Source organism: Numenius arquata, chromosome 15, assembly GCF_964106895.1.
Source record: "Numenius arquata chromosome 15, bNumArq3.hap1.1, whole genome shotgun sequence".
Taxonomy (NCBI): Eukaryota; Metazoa; Chordata; class Aves; order Charadriiformes; family Scolopacidae; genus Numenius; species Numenius arquata.
Window position 1 is genome coordinate 1,062,488 of NC_133590.1, and position 23,858 is coordinate 1,086,345.

Below are 23,858 nucleotides of genomic sequence, written 5' to 3' on the forward strand. Positions count from 1 at the left end.
ATAGGTAGCAGAATTTGAGCTTTATGAATCAAAATGATAGGACATAATAACATTACCATTTGTATTTCAGAATGATCTTACAGAGTGCTGGAAAACAAAATACGAGCGAAATATGGCCATCATAGAGAAAATCTCTTAGTACATAAGGCAAGTTCATTCTGACTCACAGTGCCTAATTCTTACTCCAGTCATGCAATTATAAATACCATGTAGGCTGGTCAGCTGTAAGAACCACACTTCCCTCACAGCTGATGCTTTTTCCCTTTTCCTTTTTTTTTTTTTTTTTCCCAATAAAAGAACTATTCTTTCTAGCTTTGCTTTTGTCGTACAACTCTTTCTACTTACATACCTATTAGTTTACCTAAACTTCAAAACCTTTCTAAGAAAAATACCTGGCATGATAGCTGCATCTCTGAGGATAAACCTTTGGAAAATTTCAAGAGCTAATGCTGAGATTGAGGCTGATAAATTCTCTATAATTTTAAATTCATTCCCTCAAATGCCAAAAGAACCTATGGACTCAGCATTTTTTTGATATACATTTCAAAAATAAATTTATATGTATTTCTAGAAGGATGATCAACAGGGAGAGAAATGGGCACACCTGTTCTTGTGATTTATACAAAATGACAAAAATGCCGCTGGTGTTAGTTTGTGCAGTCTGTAGGATGTATATGTATTTATTTATGAAGAAAATGATGGTATTTTATGGCAAGAACATGAACTTCATAAAGTTCAGTATGTGTTACCTGATAGGAATTATATATATATATATATATAAAATATATATATTTTTAAAAGTTCTAATTAAAATACATTTAAGCACGTCCACTATGAGAAAACACGAAGGCAGTTTTTGTGATGACAAAAAAAAAATAATTGATACCTGAGATTGTCAAAGATCTCTAATGGATTTTAATCCATATATATGGATTAAACATGTATATCAATATATGTTCAGCATATGTGTTATACTCACTGGAACTGAGGTTAACACATAATAAAATAGCTTCATAGTAGGGGAAAACAGATTATGTGAGTTGGTTTCTCCACTTCTTTCCAATTCATGCCTTTATTTTTGTTCCAATACAAGAAATAGTAGTAAAAGGACATTGAAAAAGTTTTAAAGGTAACTTAAAAATGAAGAGAGGCTTTCAGGTCAGAAGTATTTGCAGAAAGTTCTGATGTTTAAAAGAAGCTTCCTCTCTCATCTACTTTTCCTTTCATTAGCTATTCAAGTTGAATTCTTATTATAATTCACTTGGTAACAAATTACCTTCTTGATTTCTCAATGGGAAAGACATCATACATCAGTGTTATTGTCAAGCAGGTAATTATATTTTAAGAGCCTTATGCATATCGTTGAAGTATTTTAGAGCTAACTGATAGCAATACCAAATTCTACAGAATCCTTAACTGTTTTTTTTTCAGTTTATGGGGATTAAAATTTAAAAAAAACCACCAACATATATAGTTAAAAGTAAAGATGAAACAAAAATTACATTTACTCAACAAAACTGTGCAGACTCTAAGATTCAGATAGTGAGTCGGATGTGGTTTCTAATCATGTGATATATTCGTGAAACTCTGTCTGTCCTTAAGCTCACTTCAAACAATCTATTTGCTTTACAACTAGTTCTACGTGCTATTTCGATTCTCTTCAGTGAAATATTTTGCTAACAGCTTTATGTTATTTGTAAACTCTATTCTCAGCTGAACAAAACCAGCAGAAGTGAAGGATTAGAAAAGTAATGAAGATTTAATCTTCTAATGATTAATGTAGTGTTACCATATTCTATAATTTAGAAAAGACCAAGAACAATTTTGAACTCTCCCTCATTTAGCTGTAAAGACCCTACATCTTTTGAATTTTTCTATAATCTCACACTGAGGAATTGGAAGAAAGGTTCTCTGACTTTCACAAACCACTACGGCTCTTGAAGCACTAGCTGCCATTTCCCATAAAAATCACACAGTGCTCCTCCTTCCTACCGTATTACATAAAAATGACAAGTAAAAGAAGTGACATATTTATAACTGACTCTGAAGTATCATGTAAGCATGAACATGGTCTGTATCTATATTAATATATGAATCACAGTCCAAAGCCAGAAAATCATACCTGAAGTCTCCCTTGTTGTTAATAACTCTTTCTGCAGGGCAGTAGGGTGCAGCCATTTCAAGTACCACAATTTCTACTTGTTTAGTGCTATTTCCATAGGAATTGTTGACTAGACACTCCCAATCTCCAGTTGCATCTATATCAATGCTGGATAGGATAAGTTCACTATAAAAATAAAAGATTAAGTGTTGTATATACTTAATTATATAGAGATTGAGTTATTGATTTTCAGACATTTATTTATCTTCAGAGATTTTCTATGAAAAGATAAGAATAGGTTTTGTTCTTTGTTATTATAGGGACAGACAATATGAGAGTGATTTGTATTAACATTTTACCAGCACCAATTTGAATTGACCACTCAGATCATGACAAGCTATAACACAGATTACCAATCACCACAAAAGTAGATGTTTTGTAACAACATCCATTCTCCTTTCCCCAAATATTATAAAATGTTTCTTGCATAAATTCTGAAATGTATTTCAAGTTTACAATGCAACCAATTCTTAGGGAAAACTTTCATTCAGCTGCAGTTGCAGCTCCCATGGCATTTCAACAGCAGAATCTGAGGTGGCACAGGAAAAGTCTCCTAGAGTAGCCATTGACTTTGGAAGCTGTATGTAATTTTCCTGATGAATGCAAAATGAGATGAGGCAAACACTGATATTTCTTTCAATACTTCACTACTCACAAACTTATTTCACATTGTCCCCCACCCAATATGAAATGTAGTTATTAAAATCCATAAATTAGGGTTGCATTAACTCTTTATAACTTTTATAACTCTTTATAATACCCTTTGTGGCTTCTCTTACAGTACAAATATTGTGCATGACTGAACTCCACCAGTATTTATCTGCCTAAGCTAAATGTTCTGTGCATAATTAGAGGAGGAAATAATTTCAGAAACATTTAAAATTGTCTACAACAATTGTCTATTGTTCTGGTTAGTATTTTCTGTGTACTTCAAATCAGGCAAGAAGCTTTCCTTTTCCTTCCTCCTTAATGGAGGTAACCCGGGTCCTAATGAAGTCAATAAAGTGTAGTCTTTCAATTGACTTCATCAGGGATATAATTTTACCTGATTACTGTAACTCTATAAATCTCATAGACAAAATTAATGCTAACTGCTACTTTTTAAGACGGTAATACATTAGGTCTTAAATCTGCTATTTGCCTAGAAATAAATTTTACTACAGTTTTGAAGAAAGTACAGCTTTTGAAAGGAGTTGGGAGAGGAAAAAAGGTAGTAATTATCTGAAATATTTTCTTTGCTTTACTCAAGTGGCTTGTCTTTGAATATGCCTTGTGGTTTAGACAATTAGAAATTATGTGGGAAGAAATGGAGTACAGTCAGAAAAGGGGAGAAGGTACATTATAAAAAGATAATTATTTCTTCTATAATTTAGAAGTTATAAAATTGATTTCAAATCTGTATTTAAAACAAAACCTTAAAAAAACCTACTTGTGGCCTTTGGCACTTCTGTAAGGAGCGTGACATTTTGAAAGATATACATAGAATAATTATATATCATTTAATTTTTTGCTCTTTTAAACTTCTCTAAAATTGTAATCCTTTTTCAGTTTAAACCTTTGTATATTATACATGCACTTTTATTAACTTGGCTACAAAAAAAGACTGCATCTAATCTCCTCGTATATAGACTACTTCTGATACGCATGAAAGTAGACCACAATCAAGGTAGGAAGTGATTAGACAGATGCATATGTAATTTTCCCTTTGAAATATGCATACAACGAAGGACGACTTTCTCAAGAGCTCACTACAGAATCATTTTCTTGGTCCCCAGAAAACAAGCAAACCATGGTAAATAGCCTTTGATTTAAGTTAAATTGTGTCTGATTTTTTGTGTAGTTCTCCAGATATTCAGTCAAATTTGACATCTAACAGTAACTTTAAAAATCTCACTCTTCCTATTTATCATGGCTTTGAGCTCCAAGTGCCTTGTAACCCCCTATTTAATTTTTACATGTTAGAATGAATTCTTATATGTTTTTATTGCATAAAGCATTACCAGCCGTTCTCAGAGTAGCTAAATATTTTCATGTCAAAAGAAGCAATGGTTCTCTTAAGAAGTCTCAGATGAGAAAGCCCAATAACAGCAGTCGCTTACATCTTTTTACATTCAGGTTGAAATACTTAAGTGAAATTAGCCAGTTAATAACAATTTTTCAATTAAATCTTCTATTTCATATGTCATAACAATCTCACATCATTTTTATAGACAGCTGAGAAAGAATATATTCCTAGAGCTTATAAAAACAATTATCCATAAAAGATCTTTTTCACTGAAACAATAGGCAGCATAAATATTCACTTGTAGTATCAAGACCTGGAGCCTTCCTAAGTGAATAGAGTGTATGATAGATGTGTTGATCTTTTGATGTATTTCCTATGAAATGTCTATAATAATTGTTATCAATAGAAATTTGATAGAAATGGGAACCTGCCTCTACAATGCAGCTTTCCTAAGGATGGAGTATGAGTTAGAAAGTGTTCCTACTCCCTCTACATTAGCAGTCATAGCCCACTCCTCAGAGGTGTGATAGTTGCTACTTTTATGGAAATTTTTGACCTACCAAGACAGAAAACAAAGTCAGACATTAATGAGATGATGTCGAGGCAAACTGAATATGAAGATTTCTGCCTGATGAGAACAAAAGGATGACTAGCAAGATTTTCTCAAGCTTTCTTTTGAAGGTATAGTGGCCTTCTCAGTAAAAACATTGAAAGGAAGAAAGAGAATATACGTGTTTCTTCTTTGCACTGGGAAATTTCATGCGTGGTAAGATTGCTTTTTCAAATATGGTGACTTGCATACTGAAAAATTAACTAAAATGTACAGCTGATGCAATTGCATCAAAAAGTTGTTATAACATTCAATGGAAGCCCGTGGCATTGGTTATTACAAAGAGAGGAACCATAATGCAGGCAGAAGCCATACACGTGTAATCAAGTAACCTGTAACAATAGATTTCTCTTTAAGGCATAGTTTTGCATTGCTACAGCTACGCATAACTAATTAGACAATCAGAAGTAGGTCTCATTATACAAAGTTACTCAACCATGTCCTGAAGTAATACCTTAGTGACATTTACTGTATGCTCCAGCAGTCATTTACATGCCAGGAAACAGAGTAACAAATAAAGAGGAGATTTTAACATCATATTTTGATTAGCTTTCCACAAGAAAGGCTTTAAAGTCTGACTTGAGTTCCTGTAAGAGTTGGGAAGAACCAACTGCCTTTCCTGGAGAAAAATAAGAATTAATTACTCAAACACAGATAACATTTAGGCTTCCTCGTGTTCTTCAGACAGATAAATAGCAAATGCTTTTCTACAGTTCAGACAGAAGGCCTGCATAACCTGCCTCCAACCCATTACACCTTAAATTATTAATACTAACACAGAATTTAAAAAATGAGTGTTGGTCTCCAGAGTACACTGATGCTTGGAATATAGCCGTTCACAGGGGATACAAGGTTAAAACATGGAAAATGAAGAGAGAATGTGTAAATCTAGGTACTTTATCTGAACTTAAATTGCTAGTCTGATCTCTCTGACAAATTACTTATTTACCCATGAAAGAAACACTTTTAACATGCTGATGGCCTTTAGAGAAAACTTGTGTCCAGGCAACAGCAGGAGAAAACGAAGATTAAAGATTATAGTTTTTACTCATTTCATGCTACACGTCTAGCAAATATTTTCAGGTGTAATCAGTTTGTCATACACATAGGAAATTCAATACACATGATTTTCTATTTCTTCTGATTGAATATAAAAGCAAAGCATAACTTACCAGTTAATGCCATCCGCAGCTACCCAAGAAACATTATGTGCTATAACGTACTTTTGCTACGATTTATCTATCAGCTAATTTGTCCACATCAGTATGCTTGGACCATGACAGCAGTTGGATTGGACCTCAGAGATGCCAATGGAAAGGACCAAATTTTAATGATAAGATACTCACAAAAAAAACCCCACCCGAAAACCCCTACGTCCAAAATGGGATTAAAGACCCATATGTCTGTTAGTAAACCATTTAGCTTCATTTTCCTTTGTATTGCTCAGATTACTTTGCCAGAAATGCATGTTCAAAATACGTTTTCACAGGCTAGTATTATCCATTTATTATGTACACATTTGCCCAATAGCAAGATGTGTTTTCTATGAATGGATGCCAAAGAACCTGTGACCTACAGTTATATGCCACCAATTTGTTTATTAAAATTGAGAAAACAAATACTACTAAGAGTGACTAAACCAAATCACCTTTAGAAAAAGAGTCAGAAATCTAAATAGCTCTACAACATACCACAACAGGTTTGGTTTTTTATATGATCCTTTTCTCTCTCCTTGAGCTTGTCAGGTAGACACACACTAACAGCTACTGAGCTGCATCGAAGGGGGTGCATAAAGATGTTTGAAGGGAAATTTGCATTTACCTTCATACTCCCACTGTACTAGTGTCAATACATGCCAGTCTAGCTAGCTGAGACCGTAAAGTGGGGAGGGAGTAAAAAAGGCATCAACAGCTCTAGAGCACTCAAAGCTTTCTCTTGCTGGAGAAACCACCATCCGGCTGGCAGGTCTGTGCCGGTACAGGGCTATAAAGCTATCTGAAGAGAGTACACCTGGGCTGGGGCTTATTTAAAATACTTCATGAGTCAGTTGTCTATCATCAAGCTGCTTTGTCAGTTGGTGAAAGGTTTGGGGATGCTCAAATGTGTTTATTGTTATTAATTTTGTTCTACCAGCCAACTGCTTGACTGCAGATGTATACAACTGCAGTCTTCTGGGGAAATGGTGCTACACCTGCTCTGTGCCTTTCATCTGCCCTTACGTAGTCTGTACCTTGCAATGATATATCCAGAGAAAGCTTTATTTCATCAGCATAACTTGTGTGATCTGTACACTATCAGAGGTTCTTAGACAAAGATAACGCTATGACAATCAGTCCAATAGCCAAAATTGCATAAAAAGCTTTTAAAGTATTTCCCAGGCGAGTCAGAAGTGTTAACCTACTTATGACAATTCTTGATTATTTGATTACGTGCCACTGGGACCAGCAAAAAAAACCAACCTCACACAAACTCCCCAAACAACACACAAAAGAAAACAAACTAAAATCTACTACATTCATTTAAAAATGTAATTTTATTTTGTCAAATGCACGCTACTTTGACAGAATTTCCCACTCTTTCTAGTCAGTGATGATGTGACAAATGCAGAAATTAATTATTTAATGAATACTTTATAGGATAGAGTAATTGTATGTTTGGGCTAGAATACTGACCTGGTTTATTTTCTGACTTGCAAGAAATATGGGAAGATATAAAAAACAGATTCCCACATAAGAACTTCAGCAACAATATCTATTCTTTCTCCAGTATATGGTGTATCTCCAAGAGCATAAACTTTATTTTGTGATGGGCAGGGGTCATCCAATCAAAATACCATAAATAATTAAAAACAGGGTTCTTTGATCCCATAGGGAGAAAGAAGGGGAGGGGTTGGGACCTATTTTCATGGAATTCCAGCATGCTAATTGAGTAAAAAAGCTTTCTGTAAGTCCATAAGGAATATGTCCTACAACACGTTCTCTACATTGGATAGATTGAAATACATGAAAAGTAATTCAGTTATTTGTTTTAGTATTTCTAAAATGTTTTGCTTTAAAGAAATGATTTGCTTCACCAGTATCTAAGGTGTTTGACTTGGTAGAAGGAGTACATCAGAGTCTGGACATAAGTCAGAATTGCTCTGATAATCACAGTTGACGCACAGGGTTACAAACTACTGCCTGGACTGAGAAAATGTGTAATTATACCTTATATTGTTGTTGACAGGAAAAGTAATTTAAGAAAAGCCAGTCCTGGGATATTCACTACAAACTGCTGCTGTAGTGCAACATCTCCTCAGCTGTAGAGTTGCAGCTGTTTGAAGGACCACACTAAAATCATGTAGCTCTAAAAAGTCAAATCAAAACTCTAGTGATTCCCCACTGGGGGCTGGGGAGTGGGGGGAAGGGAAGTGCAAATTTTGTTCTTAATATCGAGCTTAACATTTCATTTCAGTGGTGTGGCTGGATGGACCCATACATAGCTGCAGGAAATAAGCAAAGACGGAGTGAGGGGTGAACATTTAGTGCAAGACATCTTGTTAATCTGGTTTCAACATCACAACAAGGGTATTCTTTTAAAGTTCTTCAAGAAGGACTCCATCAAAACATTTTATAGTTCTGACTTACTATTTTTCTAGGCTTTTTAATTCTATCAGCCAAAAATATTTACACATATTTTCTGTGAAAATATTTATTTCTCAATCACATTTCAATAAGCAGTTATCCAAAGTTAAGCCTACAGTTTTTATGGCACAGCTCAATTCTTACATAATTGTCTGTTCCTTTAATGGTAGAGGGTATCGTCGTTGCTGCTTTTGCTTTTCATAGTATTGGTATACTTTTCCACAGGCTATATCTTAAATTATTCCCAAAACTGATTAGTAATAAAACTCATTGGGTTTTATTCAGATAATTGAAAGATTTTTAGAGAAAAGGCCTAAATCTAATTAATCTTCCAAATTAATTCACATGAAGATTCTCTTAATCTCACATAATGAAACCCCTAGCCTGTGCATTTCATAATATTCTGTAATAATTTTAAATATTATCTTCTGTCTGATACAATAGAACATTGCTGGCAAAGGTACATCTGTCACTAGTCCTTTGCTGCCTACAGTGTCTGAAGCAAGCTGTAGACCATTGACTCCAGGGTTTAAAGTAATCTCAAAACAATACAGAAACATTGATTTACAATTTAAATGGTTACTTTGCTTCATTTCTTTCCTAACTGCTCGACAACTAAGGGTCAAACAGAGTCAATTAGGTGAACCAGCAAAATATTAGCACTAAAGAATTTCTGCTTATTTCCCTGGGCTTTTCAGTATGACCCTCAGCTGCTCGTCTCCAAATGCTCATGACAACAGAACACAAAGTGATTATAAAATATCTGAATCAGAATCTTTAGATCTATTCTAACATTTATTTTTGTTAATCTTGTGCAGCGTGAGTCTCCAATATTGCCATGATTTGGCACATATCTGAACTTTGAACTGTGTATCCAACCTAGCAACATATTCATCAGTGATAAACCTTTTTCAAACTGTTCTTAACCTAATATCAGCCCAAACCACTGCTGCTTGCTTCGTATCTTTTCCAGATGTATTCTTGCCCCAAACTGTTAAGAGAGTTCTGGGGTCTTTTGGATCCTTTCCACAAAAAACAGGTATAGAATTTCTGCCTTTCTCCCAGAAGTTCTGGAAGTGTTTTGTTCTTTCTTATACACAATGCCTGCCTGGATCCCAAACTTGTCATGATACAATCTGTCTACTCCTGGAATTGATTTTCTTTCAACAAGCATATCTTAAACAATCCTTATTCTTTTAGTGAAACTGTCTCAGCCAAATTCCAAATTCTTTACTAATAGCTGCAGTGATCACTTCAACACTTAAAATTATTAATTGGACTCAACCCCCCCTTTAGGTTACAAAAATTATGACCAAAAGTTTTAACGCACAACACTTCATTCCTTTTTATTTTTTTTTCCAGTTTCTTCACTATTACAGTGTAAGTGGATTTTAGAGTCTTCCTTGCTATCAGGCATTTCTTTTGCAGATGAAAGTTTTGGGGATTTTCACATAAACATATATGTCTAAAAGCAGATTTCAGAAATTATTATATACATTTTATGTATAATTTTTGAAATCGGTTTTCTTACTATTGCCTCTATTCTTGTTACACCTAAGAGAATATGGAACTACAGCTGATCCTTTATCTCAAACATCACTATTTCTTTCATAATTTACTTTTGACCGTCCCGTATTGCCATTGATTGCTGTCAAAATATAAGGAAGCATTTTAAAGCATTATTTAAAAAACACCACAAAAGAACACAAAATCACCTGTATTTGGCAACCCTATTTAGAAAACTGAAATACTTAGAACAGAATTTAAGAGGAAAACACTATTTGTGGGGGATCACAGTTGAGACCTAATAGTCTGTATTTCCAGGGGCAAATCTATCTATATAACTTAAGAAAAACTACATCTGAAAAACACTGCTGATTCTAGCACCTGCTATGCTAGCTTTAGTTGAGAGCATGCTAGTTTCTCCAGTTGTAGCACTCCTTTTTATGGGTTCTTAACCTCCTGCACAGTTTAATGTTTCCAGAAAGATCACTTGTTCCCAGAGCAGCCATTACAGTTGTCAGAGGCATAAGCACTGTTAAACACTCTACACAAGTATTTACAGAATAGAACTAAAAAGACTTCAAAGTTGTCATTATAGTCTATGTGGTAAATAAAAAACTTCTTGAAAATTAAAGCCTCTAAGCCTCTCTATTACTGCGGAGTTGCTTGGTTCATAAAACTAAAATATTTTCCTTTTTTTTAGTTTAATATTCTAATAACTGTCCTGCTAGCCTCTCCAAACACTGAAAGGGAACAGTGAGGAAGTTGGGAAAGATGTTGTGCGGCAGAGAATCATACATAATCTGCCTTCTATGTGGTTTCAGGGATATAGATTGTTTCACTGACGCTTATTGTGATCAAACTGATAACAGGCTTAAGAAATTAGGCTGTCTTCATGGAAACACAAGTAACAGTTTAAGCTAGATCCATTCACAGATGCTATGAAATTAGTTCCATATCGCATTTACATTTTCATGTATGACTATGACATTTATTCACAGGCATAATGACAGAAAGTTCAACGTGAGTTAAATCAAATGTTATTATTATTGGCAAGAAATGGTAAATGCGAGCTAGCAGCAGAACTGAAAACACCTTCTCAAGATCTCCTATAAGGGAATACTGCTTGCCAAGAAAAATGTCACAGGCCGGAATACAGTTCAAAACTTCAGTTTAATTATTGTAACAAAAACATTTATTTTAGTTTATTCTGCTTTATCATAGGAGACAAAAAATACACATTTGGATATTTTATCCTTCTACTGTGCCAGTTAATAAAACAGAAGGGTTTAGTATGATATTTGTGTTGTAAATCCATGTCCAGAAATATCTGGAACTACCCAATAAAATAACCATCTCAAAATGTTTGAATAAGCAGCTTTTGGAACAGGACTACACCTCTTTATTCAAAACTATCTTCAGAAATCTTAAATTGCTAAGCAGCACAAACCAAAGCCTGTCCTTTAGTGCAATCACAGAAAGCCACAGACAGTGGACATTTCCTCTAAAGAGTAGGTATAGGAAGGCAAAATATGACACTGTAAAAACAGATTTTAAATTACCTTTATTTTTACTCCAAATCCTGTACTTAACATATGATAACCTCAGGGAGGTACAGGCTTTCTGATATTTCACAGTACATACAACTGTCATTCAGCCTTAAGAACTATCACAAATTAGTGTGTAATAGCATGTACCAAGCATATTAATACATACTATTGAAACATGTAATAAGCATGCTATTACATACAATTTTAACATGTAATAATAATAATGATATAAATGGAGTTATGGTATACATGGTCACGATGATGGGAGTAAAATTAAGAAATGCTGAAGACTGTTTTTACAATCATAACTTGGCCAATTTTTTTCACTTACAACATGAAGAGACAAAACACCTCTAAAATTTGTATTAAAAAAATCACTGGCTTCTAAGTAGTATGGTTTTTAAAAGGCAGTTTCAAAAGTATGCCTTTAGTAAATTAATTTTGATCAGCCCCTTGATCAAGGCAGAGGAATGACTGCTTGAGTATTAGCATATTTGACTGGATAAGGACCATGCTGTACAGTAAATGCAGTGTTTATGCCCTACTATATTGTGAAGTGAAACATACAGCTCAAATAAATGAGAAATTAAAACGTTCAGGCTTTTAAATAGCTGTTTAAAGGTTTTGAGTTTAATTCAAAAATATTTTGTCTAATTTTGACAGTCTGTATCACATAATTTGGACAAGTCAAAGTATTTTTCCAGTCTGTAACAGCAAATGTGATGATGTATTTAGAGAACATTCTTTCTGAAAACTTGGTCCCAGCACATACTGCAACACGACCATCAAGGTCATCTATTTAATGGCATAGTAAACAAAGTAGATAGCAAATCAACCATCCTTCTTAAAATATTGCTATTATTTTTTAGTTTGGCAAAAATTAAGCAATATAGAGTAAAATTCAGCCAAGCTACTTCTAAACTAGCTTTTTAGAAAGGATAGCTATTTTGAAAATCTTAATATTTTTAGACAATTTATTTAAGTTTATTGCTACGCTCTACAAATTGCTTATACAGTGCAAAATATAATTCAGTTGAAAAATAAAATTAGGTGATTAGCAGCATGTCCTTTAATTTTGATATCATGGAAATAAGAACATGCTTTAATTTAAGTGACTTGGCAGTTATATAATAGCTCATGCACTTGGCATTACCATGGTAATGGGTCTAACAGTGTTTTTCAGTATCTGCTATAGCCATAGACACTAGTATTAGAAGAAGAAAGCCAGTAGCTGTGAGAATAGGTCAGATCTATACCTCTAGATCTATAGGACTCCGAAAGAGGCCAAATAATCAGTGAGTAAATGAAATTAAAATCAACAAAGCTGAAAGACCCTAGTGGAGAGGAATGAATTTGACTCCATAACTTTCATTTGATACTTCAAGAAGCATTTCAGGTCAATTATATTATTAGAAACTGGCTGAGTGAAAAGATGTTAATGATGATCCAGAGCTAATTAGCATAGCTATTTTCACTCCATCTTCTACAAAGACAAAGGCAAAACACAGACACAGAATCAGACTCTTCTTTTGATCAATGATGGAAATTGGCAGAGGACAAAAGGATATGTGCAACACCCCAGCAGCTTTTAGTGACAAGCCCATGCTCTATGATTAAAACAAAAATAAACTGAGAGATTTATAATAATTTACTAAATAAGATTTTAAAAGGAAAACTGAAGCAAAACTGGAATAATAAGGTCATTGCCAAATACTAGTTGTTACTTCTTTTATAGAAGCCTATTCTACTTTATTTCTCTTGCATTTTTCACATTGGCAAAGATTTCTGTAGATCTCTGTCTCTCAAGCACACCAAGGTACACAGATGGTAGAAGTCACAGAAAGTTGAGAAAAATTTTAATAAGAAACAAATATGAGATTAATTAACTAAAGAATATAGGACCCAGTATATTGGAGCCTACAAAAATTAATCCAAGACTTTTAAATTGATAGTTCTTCACAGGCAGGTCACTATGGTAGATCAGTCTTCTAGATGGTGTCAGGAAGAAGTAGTTCGGCTGTAAATCACTCTCGTATGCTACTGAAGCTATTCTAAGTTCAGTTTCTTTTCACTGTTTACTGTGTAAGAAACTATGTTTTTAGCTGTTTCAAATCCATAGTTGCTCAAATTTGGATCCTTAGACACAAGAAATATGATTTGGAACCACAGCCATTCACAGCCATGAAAAAGCCATGACTGTTCCAATTCAAGCATGCAACTGAAATACTTCAAATAAAACTACTCTTGATGCATGTTTTAATGAAGCTTATTGCAAGTGTTGTATCTGTTCACCTTGCCTACAGATCTGACTATTACAAGGGGTATACATTACCGTGTAATTAAGCAGCAGTCATGAATGATGCTGTCCTCCACAAATATGCCACTCTCTTCATCTGTTTCAATCAGACGACCAGCATGATACCAATGTACTTGGGTGGTATTGTCAATGTATGTTGCAGTACACTGAAATGGCAAGCGGTCTCCATGAAAAACCACTTGTCTTTGTGATGGGATCAGCTCAAAAAGAGGAAGTTCCAGAGGCCCAGCTGCAGGGAAAACAAAACAAAACAAGAAAAACCAATAGGGGAAAAAAAAACCTTACAATGAATTCCTCTCACAAATATTGTGAATTAATTGTATACAACTCTAGCTTCCTAGATCTTAACATTAAAGCACTAATATAAAAGATAAGCCCACAAACTTAAGTCTAATCGTGTTGTAAATTCTAGAGATCACATTTCTTTCACTGGTGTGAGCCCGGATAATTACAACTTTACTACAATAGATACAGAAAATGGGTTTCACAGAATGGTTCACAGTATTGGTGAGGTTGGAAGGGATCACTTGAGATTTCTCATTTCCCTTTCCCTATTCCTTCTGCCTCTTCCACAAGTCATCTTTACTCTCTAGATGTTTACTCAACATTAAATATTTATCTAAATAGCTTTTTCTACTTTTTAGTAGTGGAGTACATTTTACCGTCTTTATTTTATGAATTTTCTCTCTCCTGTCTTTCCCCAAGAAATACCCTAATAATACTACTACTGCACACTCTTATCCTAAGCAGAATCTTACAAAAAACATCTGCCATAACCACATACCCAAATGCCTATACACAATTAAAAAATAAACAGTGTTGTAAATTTGGAAGGCATATGCATCTTTGGGACTTATGAAAGTCTGCTAATTTCATAGATTTGGCAGTGATTGAAGGCTATATCCTTCAGTCCTACCGTGCCTGTAGAGACTGAATCTCTAGACAGCATTTGTTTTCTTCCACTTTTATTTCTAGATCCTGAAATTACCTTAGCACAATTTCTGTAAAATATTTCTATACGTTGTGAGATTAATGCTATTTCTTTAAATCAGTAGCAGAACATTGAAAAGGAGCATTTTAGGAAAGGTAATAGAAACAGAGGCTCTGCATCTAAAGAAAGAAGGTCATCTTCTATGGGATGATAAGGAATAAAGGAAAGACTTATTTTCTTTTTTCTCATATAGTCTCCTTAGAAAAGTGAAGAAAATTACGATCTGATACTTTTTTATCATTGCACAAAATTCTAAAAGTGATAAAAATACAAAGGCCTCACTTATGTGATTGATGAACACACTACCATGAACATCTTGTACAATAATTCCTAAAATACAACCTTTTCACCTCAGCCTACAATGCCAAAACAACTGACTGAGCCTTGGTCACTTTATAACTTCACTGCTGCGATCTCATTTCAGGCAAAATGCCTACAAGTCTTGCACCTTGGAAACCCTTCTACCTTGAAGAGGAAAGAGAATTTTTAAGGTATATCTTCTTCTCCCATATTTTTCTTCTGTTTTCACTTAAAGGCCTCTCATCATTAACATCTGGCCAGCCTACAGGGTTGTCAGTTAAAAGGTCACCCTTCTGCATTCGCACCACTGTCTCAGACACCTATTTATCTGACAAGTACTTTTCACTTTTTTTTTTCCATTTCACTGCTCACGATTTCAACTTCCTTAAGCTTTCTCCTCAAAATCCTTTATTGCCCATAGTAAATACAGATGAACTTAACCATGCCTAACCAGATTGCAAGCCATAATCACTAGTTCTACAATTGCTAAAATTTGTGTACGACCAGTAGTGTTTGTTCTTCTCCTTACTCAGCATCCCACCCTAACGCGCTTCTTTATGTCACGTAGATGTTGTCTTTGGAGCACTTAAATTGTGAGAAGCTGCATCTATAAACCTACCATTGGGCTCTCAATATTATTGGGGAATTTAAAAGTTAAGCAGTATGTTCATCACCTGCTTTGTATAAACAGTGAGAGGGATCATTTCTACTTTTTTATAGAGTAAGAACGCTGGCCAGCACAATACACAGGATTTGCACAAGAGCAAATATGTGATGTTGCTGTTTGGGAGAGGGACACAGAGGATTAAGGGGCTAGCTACTATTTACTGAAATGTTGTAAGTCTGCTGTGACTATAAAGGGCAGGCTTCAGAAACGCCTCCTTTCTTGTGTATACATCCTGTAGTTTATCTTCTGATTGTGCCTATTTTTGGACATGGATATATTACTAAAAATTCCTTGAAACATATATAGTATTTTTATATGATCTTTGGCTTCTAACTAAAAGAAGAGAAAGTAAACCAGATTAATACCTCACTCATAATAGCTACAGGCTTGGTCTCAGTCATTTATATTAAAGGTTTTTACTAGAGGATGGAGAGAACCTCCCTCTCCAAAAGGTTGCAAGATTTGTGTTGCATTATGAAGTTAATTATGGAATATAAGGAAAAGTTATGGTGTGAAAATTTAGCTGTAAATTAATGGAATGATTATGAAAGTGGAGTCCAGAAAAATTAAGCAGTCACAAGTACAACAACAATATATACTACTCACAGAAATAAAATAGTTCTCATGAATACAGTAATTTTTAACTGACGATATTGTATCTTGTCAAATGATTTGGATCATGCAGAGTGACACATTGCATCCTGAGGCTATGAAGTAGTGAGAGTGCAAACCACCGTATCAATATTTCTTAAGCTAAATAACTTGCCTGGTATATGCACATAGCATACTACTATAATTTTGAATTTATCTCTGCCTTTATAGTCGGTCTCGAAGGCTCTCCTGTTATCATTTCCGTTACTCAGAGTTGGGAATCACCAAACCCAGACATGGAGTGGGAATGAAGTGTTCTGTATAGATTTTGTCGATTATCAGAAGTAAATGAAACCTTTTTTTACAGCAACATATCAAAAAAGGAGAAAGTGATAATTTGATTGACATCAGTCATATCAACAACCTGCTCATTTTCTTTTTCTTTGCAAATCCTTCTAAGTGCTAACAAAGATGCAAAGTGAACGAAACATACCTTTGATTTACCATTAGGCTGGGATATCCTTTGGACTAGCTGAACCCTTTCACAATTTACATATTTGGACTGGTCAAATAGACAAATAATGCTCGAACTCATTTTCAAAGTGAAACTGGTAAAATTTCTAGGGATTATGACATTTGCAGAGCATGGAAGGTACACTTAACTACTTCTATAAAACATCTGCTTTTAATCTGTGTGATGTCTATAAAAAATTGATTACCAGAGCTAATCTTCAGTTGTTTTCCAGGGATAACCACAATTTAAATGACTGAGGCTGATTCTGCAACTATTAGTCAAGCAAAAGTTCCAGTTGACTTCAGTGACACAGCTCACAGATATAAGGATTAATGGCATCAATAAGAATTTCAGGATTAGGGCCAATACCCTTGATCCTGAATAGCTAAAAAATTATTGTATAGTTCCATCAGCATCAGCTGGAAATACTTATTTTAAATCCATAATCCTATGATCCTTCAAATTCAGAATAAAAATAAAAGTATTTACTAATGCTGTACACACAGTTTCAAGCTCGACTTTGAGAAGTAAGAAGTCAGAAAGGCAGAAATTTTGAAAGTATTTGGAAAGATTTTGGGCATTGATTTGACAGCACTTGAAACATAACAGCTCTGGCAATCATATCCCTAGCACAAGAGAAATTTTCCCTTTGATTATGTGATTACTAAAGACGAAATAAATACATATCATCTCTGATACTCATATATATATGTGTGTCCATGTGTGTCTGTGTATGGCAGACACAACAGATTAAAAATAATTTGCAGTTTACTATTGTATCCTGGGAGAGGAGGGACTAATTATGGGGGATTTTATTCATTTAATTTTTTACACATGTGAAAAATATTCCAAGACTCTCCTTTAAAGACTATCCACTCTGCTGCCCTCGAGTTTGGAGCCAGCACCACCACCTGCAGATGAGAGGTGTGACTCTCCTGTAAGCATTTAGATCACGGGCTGCTGGAGCGTTTTACAGTCTTTACCTGTCTTGTCTCTCTAGTCAGCACTAAACCATGATTGCAGCAGAGCACTACAGGAATCACTGATTGCAGAATGAATCTAAAGGTCTAACCCGTCATTACAGTAATTACATCTTTATCTTTCACTTCTCAGCAGAAAAGGGTTTTGTTGACTGAAGGCCAGATTCTTTATGCTATCCAGTCTTGTATTTCATATTAGCTCTAGACTAGGATACTGAGGACTGGAATATTAGAATACTGAGGTGGAGGAATCAGGTTACACAAATACCACTGAATTAGAATATCACTTAAGAGTCCTTCTCACAGAAAGGATATCCGTGAACATTTTAATGCATGCCGTGCCCCAAGACTTAGAGAAAGTTGAAAAAGAAAATAGAAATTATTTTAATAACCATTAGCTAAAACAGAAAAACAGCAAGCTGCACTGAAGCTCCAAGGAAATGTTCCAATGCATATACCCCTTAATATCTTTATAAAACAATTTATCTCACACACATGCACACACATTAAATACTTTCTGCCTTTTTCCTTATAATTCTGTTCTTGAGATTTTAAAAATAGTTCAATTTTCCTTCTAATTTTGGCCTGCTTTTTTGTTTACTGTTTAAAAAGATGGAAAGGAGAAGAATGTGAAGGAAATACTGCTGTCACTGGACATACATGGAATACAAATGTTTGTAAAGACATAACATACAATGAATGTCCCATTTCGAATGTATGCACTTGTGAATGGGCGCTACTGTTTTCTGGGTGAATGATCAAAAGCAAATCTCTAAGCGCAAAAGCTGGTCCACTCAGTGGATTTGTCTAAATGTTTCAGAAAGTTGGCTAATCATTGGCCAGCATGACCAGCACAAGGTGCTGGAGATATGATGAGAGAAAAATGAAACTGTGTCCTACCTCCAGCTACATTTTTTGCACTTTCTTCTGCATAAACTGTAACCCGGGCAGCACAACTCTCTACGGCTAAACAGCTACTAAGTGCATAATCATAGAATCATAGAATGGTTTGGGTTGGAAAGGACCTTAAAGACCATCTAGCTCCAACCCCCCTGCCCTGGGCAGGGACACCTCCCACCAGACCAGGTTGCTCAAAGCCCCATCCAGCCTGGCCTTGAACACCTCCAGGGATGGGGCATCCACAACTTCCCTGGGCAGCCTGGGCCAGGCTCTCACCACCCTCACAGTGAAAAATTTCTTCCTGAGATCTAATCTAAATCTACCCTTTTCCAACCCATCACTACATAAAGAGTCCCTCCCCATCTCTCCTGTAGGCCCCCTTTTGGGTACCGGAAGGCTGCTACAAGGTCTACCTGGAGCCTTCTTTTCTCCAGGCTGAACAACCCCAACTCTCTCAGCCTGTCTTCATAATCCTGGTTACTACACTAGAGCATTCCGCTGTTCAGTTTACCATAGACACAGTTTTCTGCTATATGTTTTCTGGCCCTCATTAACTGGCTTTGTTTGAAACCGGCAGCTTCTACACAGTCAGAAATAGGAAAATCCACAGGTTTCTCCAGGTTGCCCACACATCAGTGCAGTATTGCAGTGCTTGTATCTCAGGACACACCATTGACTTCTGCCTCTCTCTTGGTAGAAATTCAGTTTCCTACAGTGCACCACAAGCTTTTGGGACTGAAAAAAGCCAGAGGCTGGCATTTTGCTTCTTGTTAATAACTTGATTTATTGTATTGCCAATGGGCTTTTTATTTGAACTGAGTGTGCCGACAGTGTGGCACATCCTGCTGACAAAAGTGTGAGTTAGAGCTCTAATATTTGTTTACAATCTCAGTGGGAAAGAAATGTGTATGGATGCACAGTGGCAGGAAGCTGGAAGTGAGGACAATGTAAAGGAGCTTGTCCGATAAAAAGGACAGATGAGGAAAAACAAATTGAAAAACATAAGTTAAAATACTGAATTGCTGACACAGCAAATTATATCTGTTGATATTTATTGAATGGAACCACAGAAAAAAGAGTGATCTGAACTGCTCCAAAGGCCAGCTTTGCCAAGAAGGGAAGGTACCAGTACCCCAATACCAATTTCTGTACGGCAAAATTTGCTGACAATAGCGAAAAATTTAGTGTAGAAGGTCACAGACAGCGCCATACGCCAAGGAAGTCAGGAATGAATACAGAACTGGAGCCAAGCTTCAGTTTTAATAAGGGCTTTGCCTGGCTCCAATTTTAACATAATATCAAGAAAATACAGATGCCAACATGTATTAAACACATAAAGAAAAGAAAAGTCTTCTGGGCTTGGGACAAGAAAGCTTTGTATCATATTCATTTACCACTCACTGGAGAAAAAAGTGGAGTTCTGTTTGTGTAATAGCTTCTTATTTCCACCAACTTCATAATGCTGGCAGGCAAGGCATATTCCACACCAGTTTATCAATCAGTCTCTTTCACCCTCATACATGCTTTTCAGACAGGGACATAAAGTAGATGGTTTTTTTTTTTTTGAGCATCTCATAATTAAATCACAGGTTTATGTTTATTTTGTAATCCTAAGTGCTACACTGAAATGGTAACTGCTAACCAAAGCAGAAGGTTTCAGACATGTTTGTTGTTACTTTAAGGAACCAACTTTGTATTGCTCTTTACTTTTGCAAATTTCTGTAAAGCCATCAAAGCTGAGAAAAAGAGAGAGATAGGGTGCATGTCTCCTGAGCAGGCACAGCAGAGTCGGTGACTGGGGCACTGATAAGAATGCAGGTGCTGTGGTAGGGAGCTCAACAAAAGTAGCAATCTCAGGATTTATCCTGAGTTAGAAGTATGACAAGCCCAGGCTGTCACAGTCCACTGCTACTGGTGCTTCAGTTATCTGGGTTAACTAACCTTATAAATATACTCCATATCTACAAAACAGAAGATTAAATTCAGTGCAGTTACGCCAAGAAGAGCTACAGTCATAGCTTTGGATGCCACATACTGAGAAGCACTTAGATTCCATAATTTCTCAGAATTATTTAATTAAAATAAGATATACCCATGTAGAAACTAAGGAAGGCTGAGCTGGAAAAAGTACAATTCAAAACTAGTCACTTTTAGCAAATCCAAGTCATGCAGGTCTCAGCCAGCACTCAGCAGGTGGATGACAGGTCCAGCCATGACAAAGTTATTTAACCTGTTTTCCTTTCAAATTTTCCCAAAATTTATAAACCCCTGTGAAAATAAATTATCAATTTTGCACTGGGTCTAAGGCCTGATGTGTGTTGTGTCCATTACAACCATTTTAAGGGAGGGAGAAGTGGAAAAACACTTTCTTATTTACTGATGATAGTAGTGATTTACTTGGTAGGAAAGCAGAGGTAGAGAAATAACAGAGGTAGCAGGTTTCAGTTTATATCATTTAACATAAATGCCAAATATCATAACATTAATTTGCAAAATGGCAACAGCTACTTGAAAAATTTCCACAATAGGAAATTCAAGATTTCATTCCACTTAATCAATTAATCAAATATATTATTTGCACACAGGCAAAATTAAACCAATGTCTTGCATTGGCATAGCTAGCAGAATTTGAAAGAATGGGGAAAGAGTTATTTCATCACCGGTTACTTTCTTATCAAATAAAGCTGCTGCCACTTTTAAATTTCTTGTTTTCAAATTTTCCCAGAAGTCTACTTTAGAAGCTGGGGAGCATTTGATTACTTGCCACATCCCGAAACTTGAAGAGTGTGACATATTGACAGCTATGGTATTGGAAGATTCATCAACACAAAATTCCTTCACTGGCAAGAGTCAGAAGCCATTGCTAGAAAGCTAATTTTGATTACTCAAATTATCCTTATGGCAAGCAAGCCAGCAGGCTGTGCACACTCACTACAACTTGTAGTTAATAAAAATGGCTGAGCAGTGGCAAGGATAAAACACCTAGCTCTACAAAATACATTGATTAGCTTTATCTGCCTGGGAAATGCAGTGGTAGCACTCATTCTTCCAAACCTTAAGTACCACTAGCCACCTTCTTTTTATTTTCGTATAATTACTACACACTTAGAGCAAGGAATTCTGGCAGCAGAAAGGTCTCAAGAGTGGCAGTGATTGCCCTTAATAGCCCAGAGTGCAGCAGGCTGCATGAGTAGCCATCTATATTGCAAGAACACCAAACGAAAAAGAAATATAAAAGCCATAAAAGATGCTGAACAAGTGACAGGTCTGTTGAAGTAAGAGCTCATCCCAATCCTTGTATGAAATTTTTCCATTCCGAACTCCTCTCAGCCCAGCTGACACTGTCAGAACCTGCTGCTCTCTACAGCCATTTTTATACATATATTAAAGAAAGTGCTGTATGATGAAATGTGCTATAAAAATGTGAAATATCACTATGGTATACTCAATTTAATTAGAACAGAGGATGTTAGGATGGAGGCTTTATAGGGAACTTTCCCATGAGAACAATTAAGATTACTTACAATAAACTAATCAGTGCTGTTAGTGGGACAATATTACCACAAGTTTGGCAAAGAAGCTTATATGATTTTATCTAGGAATTACCACTATGAAATTTAACCCTAGTCTTTTAATGTACATGTTACCATGTTAAGAATAAAGAATATATCTTCTGGGATACTCCATGGGGCTTCGTCAAGGCTGGCTGTCTTACTATTGTTTTGCTCATGAGCAAAACTTTTAGAGACGTCACTTTTAGAGACGGCCAGTCAAGTATCAAAGGGCAGTTTTGAAGATTGAAGAAGCTTTGTTTTGCTGATAGTCTCCTCACTATGTTAGCTAAATTTTCCTTTAGTTATTTTGCATGCTTTTTGGAACAAGCAGGCAAAGACAATGTGGAAAATCACACAAAACTGTACGTTAAAAACTGTTGACGTAGTTTAAGAGTAAGCTACGGGAAGAAAAAAAAAAAAAGGGTACGTTTCTAGTACCTAAATCACCAAGATTTTGGGGGTGAAAAGTTCTGTTGAACTATATTTTCATGTATGAGCACAGATGCAAGAAAACACATAGTAGTAAGTCCTTTAAGTTTCTCAAATGACCATTTTAATACGTCTCTTATTTCAGTTTTATAAGTTTTAAGTGTTACTAATTTTGTGCCTGCAACCTTTCAGCAGTGTTCTAAATTACCACTAAAGAAATTAGATAATGATGTTTAATATTAAAAATAGGCCACCCTATTACTTTTTTTTTTTCTTTTCCAGTTTGAGACTGATCATATTCATATAAGAAATCTGGAATTTGGAGCCAAAAGGTTAGAGCATTGATGGTTCATAATGCCAAATGTTTATCTATTGAAAACTTTGATATTTAAAATGGGCCACTTATCTCTGATAGAAAATGAATCTACGGCACCTATCTTTGAAAGATGCAAAATGTAGTTGCATTATTTGATTTATAGGCATTCTGTTATTATCCATATTTTGTTATTAAAGAAAATCCTGTATTGCTAACACTGTAAAATAGAAACAATTGCAAGAGCATTTAACTACAGCTAATTGTATCACTATCCATATCTTGCAAAGCCTAAACCTCTGAAAGGTTACTTACGGGAATATTCCTATTCCAATATAATTAGACCTATTCATATGATTAGGCACTCCCTGCAGAATTGGAGCCGAAGTCTTGATCCCGCATATTCTCGAAGACAATAATGCTCCGCATGAATGCAGCAGGCTATCTGTAGGCTGCCAAGAAACTGCACAACTGGAATCTAAATCCGGATAATTAATCCATCACTCTTTGTATTTGAGATTCTGAGTTTAGTCAGTTACTACGTACTGAAAAAACCCCACAGTTCAATATTTACATTGTGTTAATGTAGTAAGAATGACTTGTAAATGAAGAAAGAAATGGTTGAAACAATAATCTCAAGCTCATTGCTAAGTTTAAGTAAATAGCAAAAGAGACCAAATAAAATTTTGTGTACTATGAGAGAAATAAATAAAGAAAAAAGGTTCCTTGTTAACTTTGAGCCAGTACTTGTTATTGCAACATATTTCATGTAGGAAAGAAAACTTTTAAGAATGATCTATGTGCAGATGTATACAATTACCATTTTAAAACTCGAAAGGCAATGTAGATA

The 23,858-nt window shown here is 35.3% G+C and overlaps 1 protein-coding gene across 1 annotated transcript in view; it reads right to left on the bottom strand.

Annotated features, from left to right (window-relative positions):
• The window catches only part of LOC141472108 (adhesion G protein-coupled receptor A3-like), a 283,689-nt gene that overhangs the window by 135,450 nt on the left and 124,381 nt on the right, over nucleotides 1-23,858 (bottom strand). Inside the window, exons 7-8 of the mRNA XM_074158920.1 lie at nucleotides 13,785-13,998; nucleotides 2,123-2,287 (exon numbers count right to left, since the gene is read on the bottom strand). Of these exons, the coding sequence (XP_074015021.1) occupies nucleotides 2,123-2,287; nucleotides 13,785-13,998 (379 nt within the window). The remainder of the gene's footprint in view (nucleotides 1-2,122; nucleotides 2,288-13,784; nucleotides 13,999-23,858) is intronic.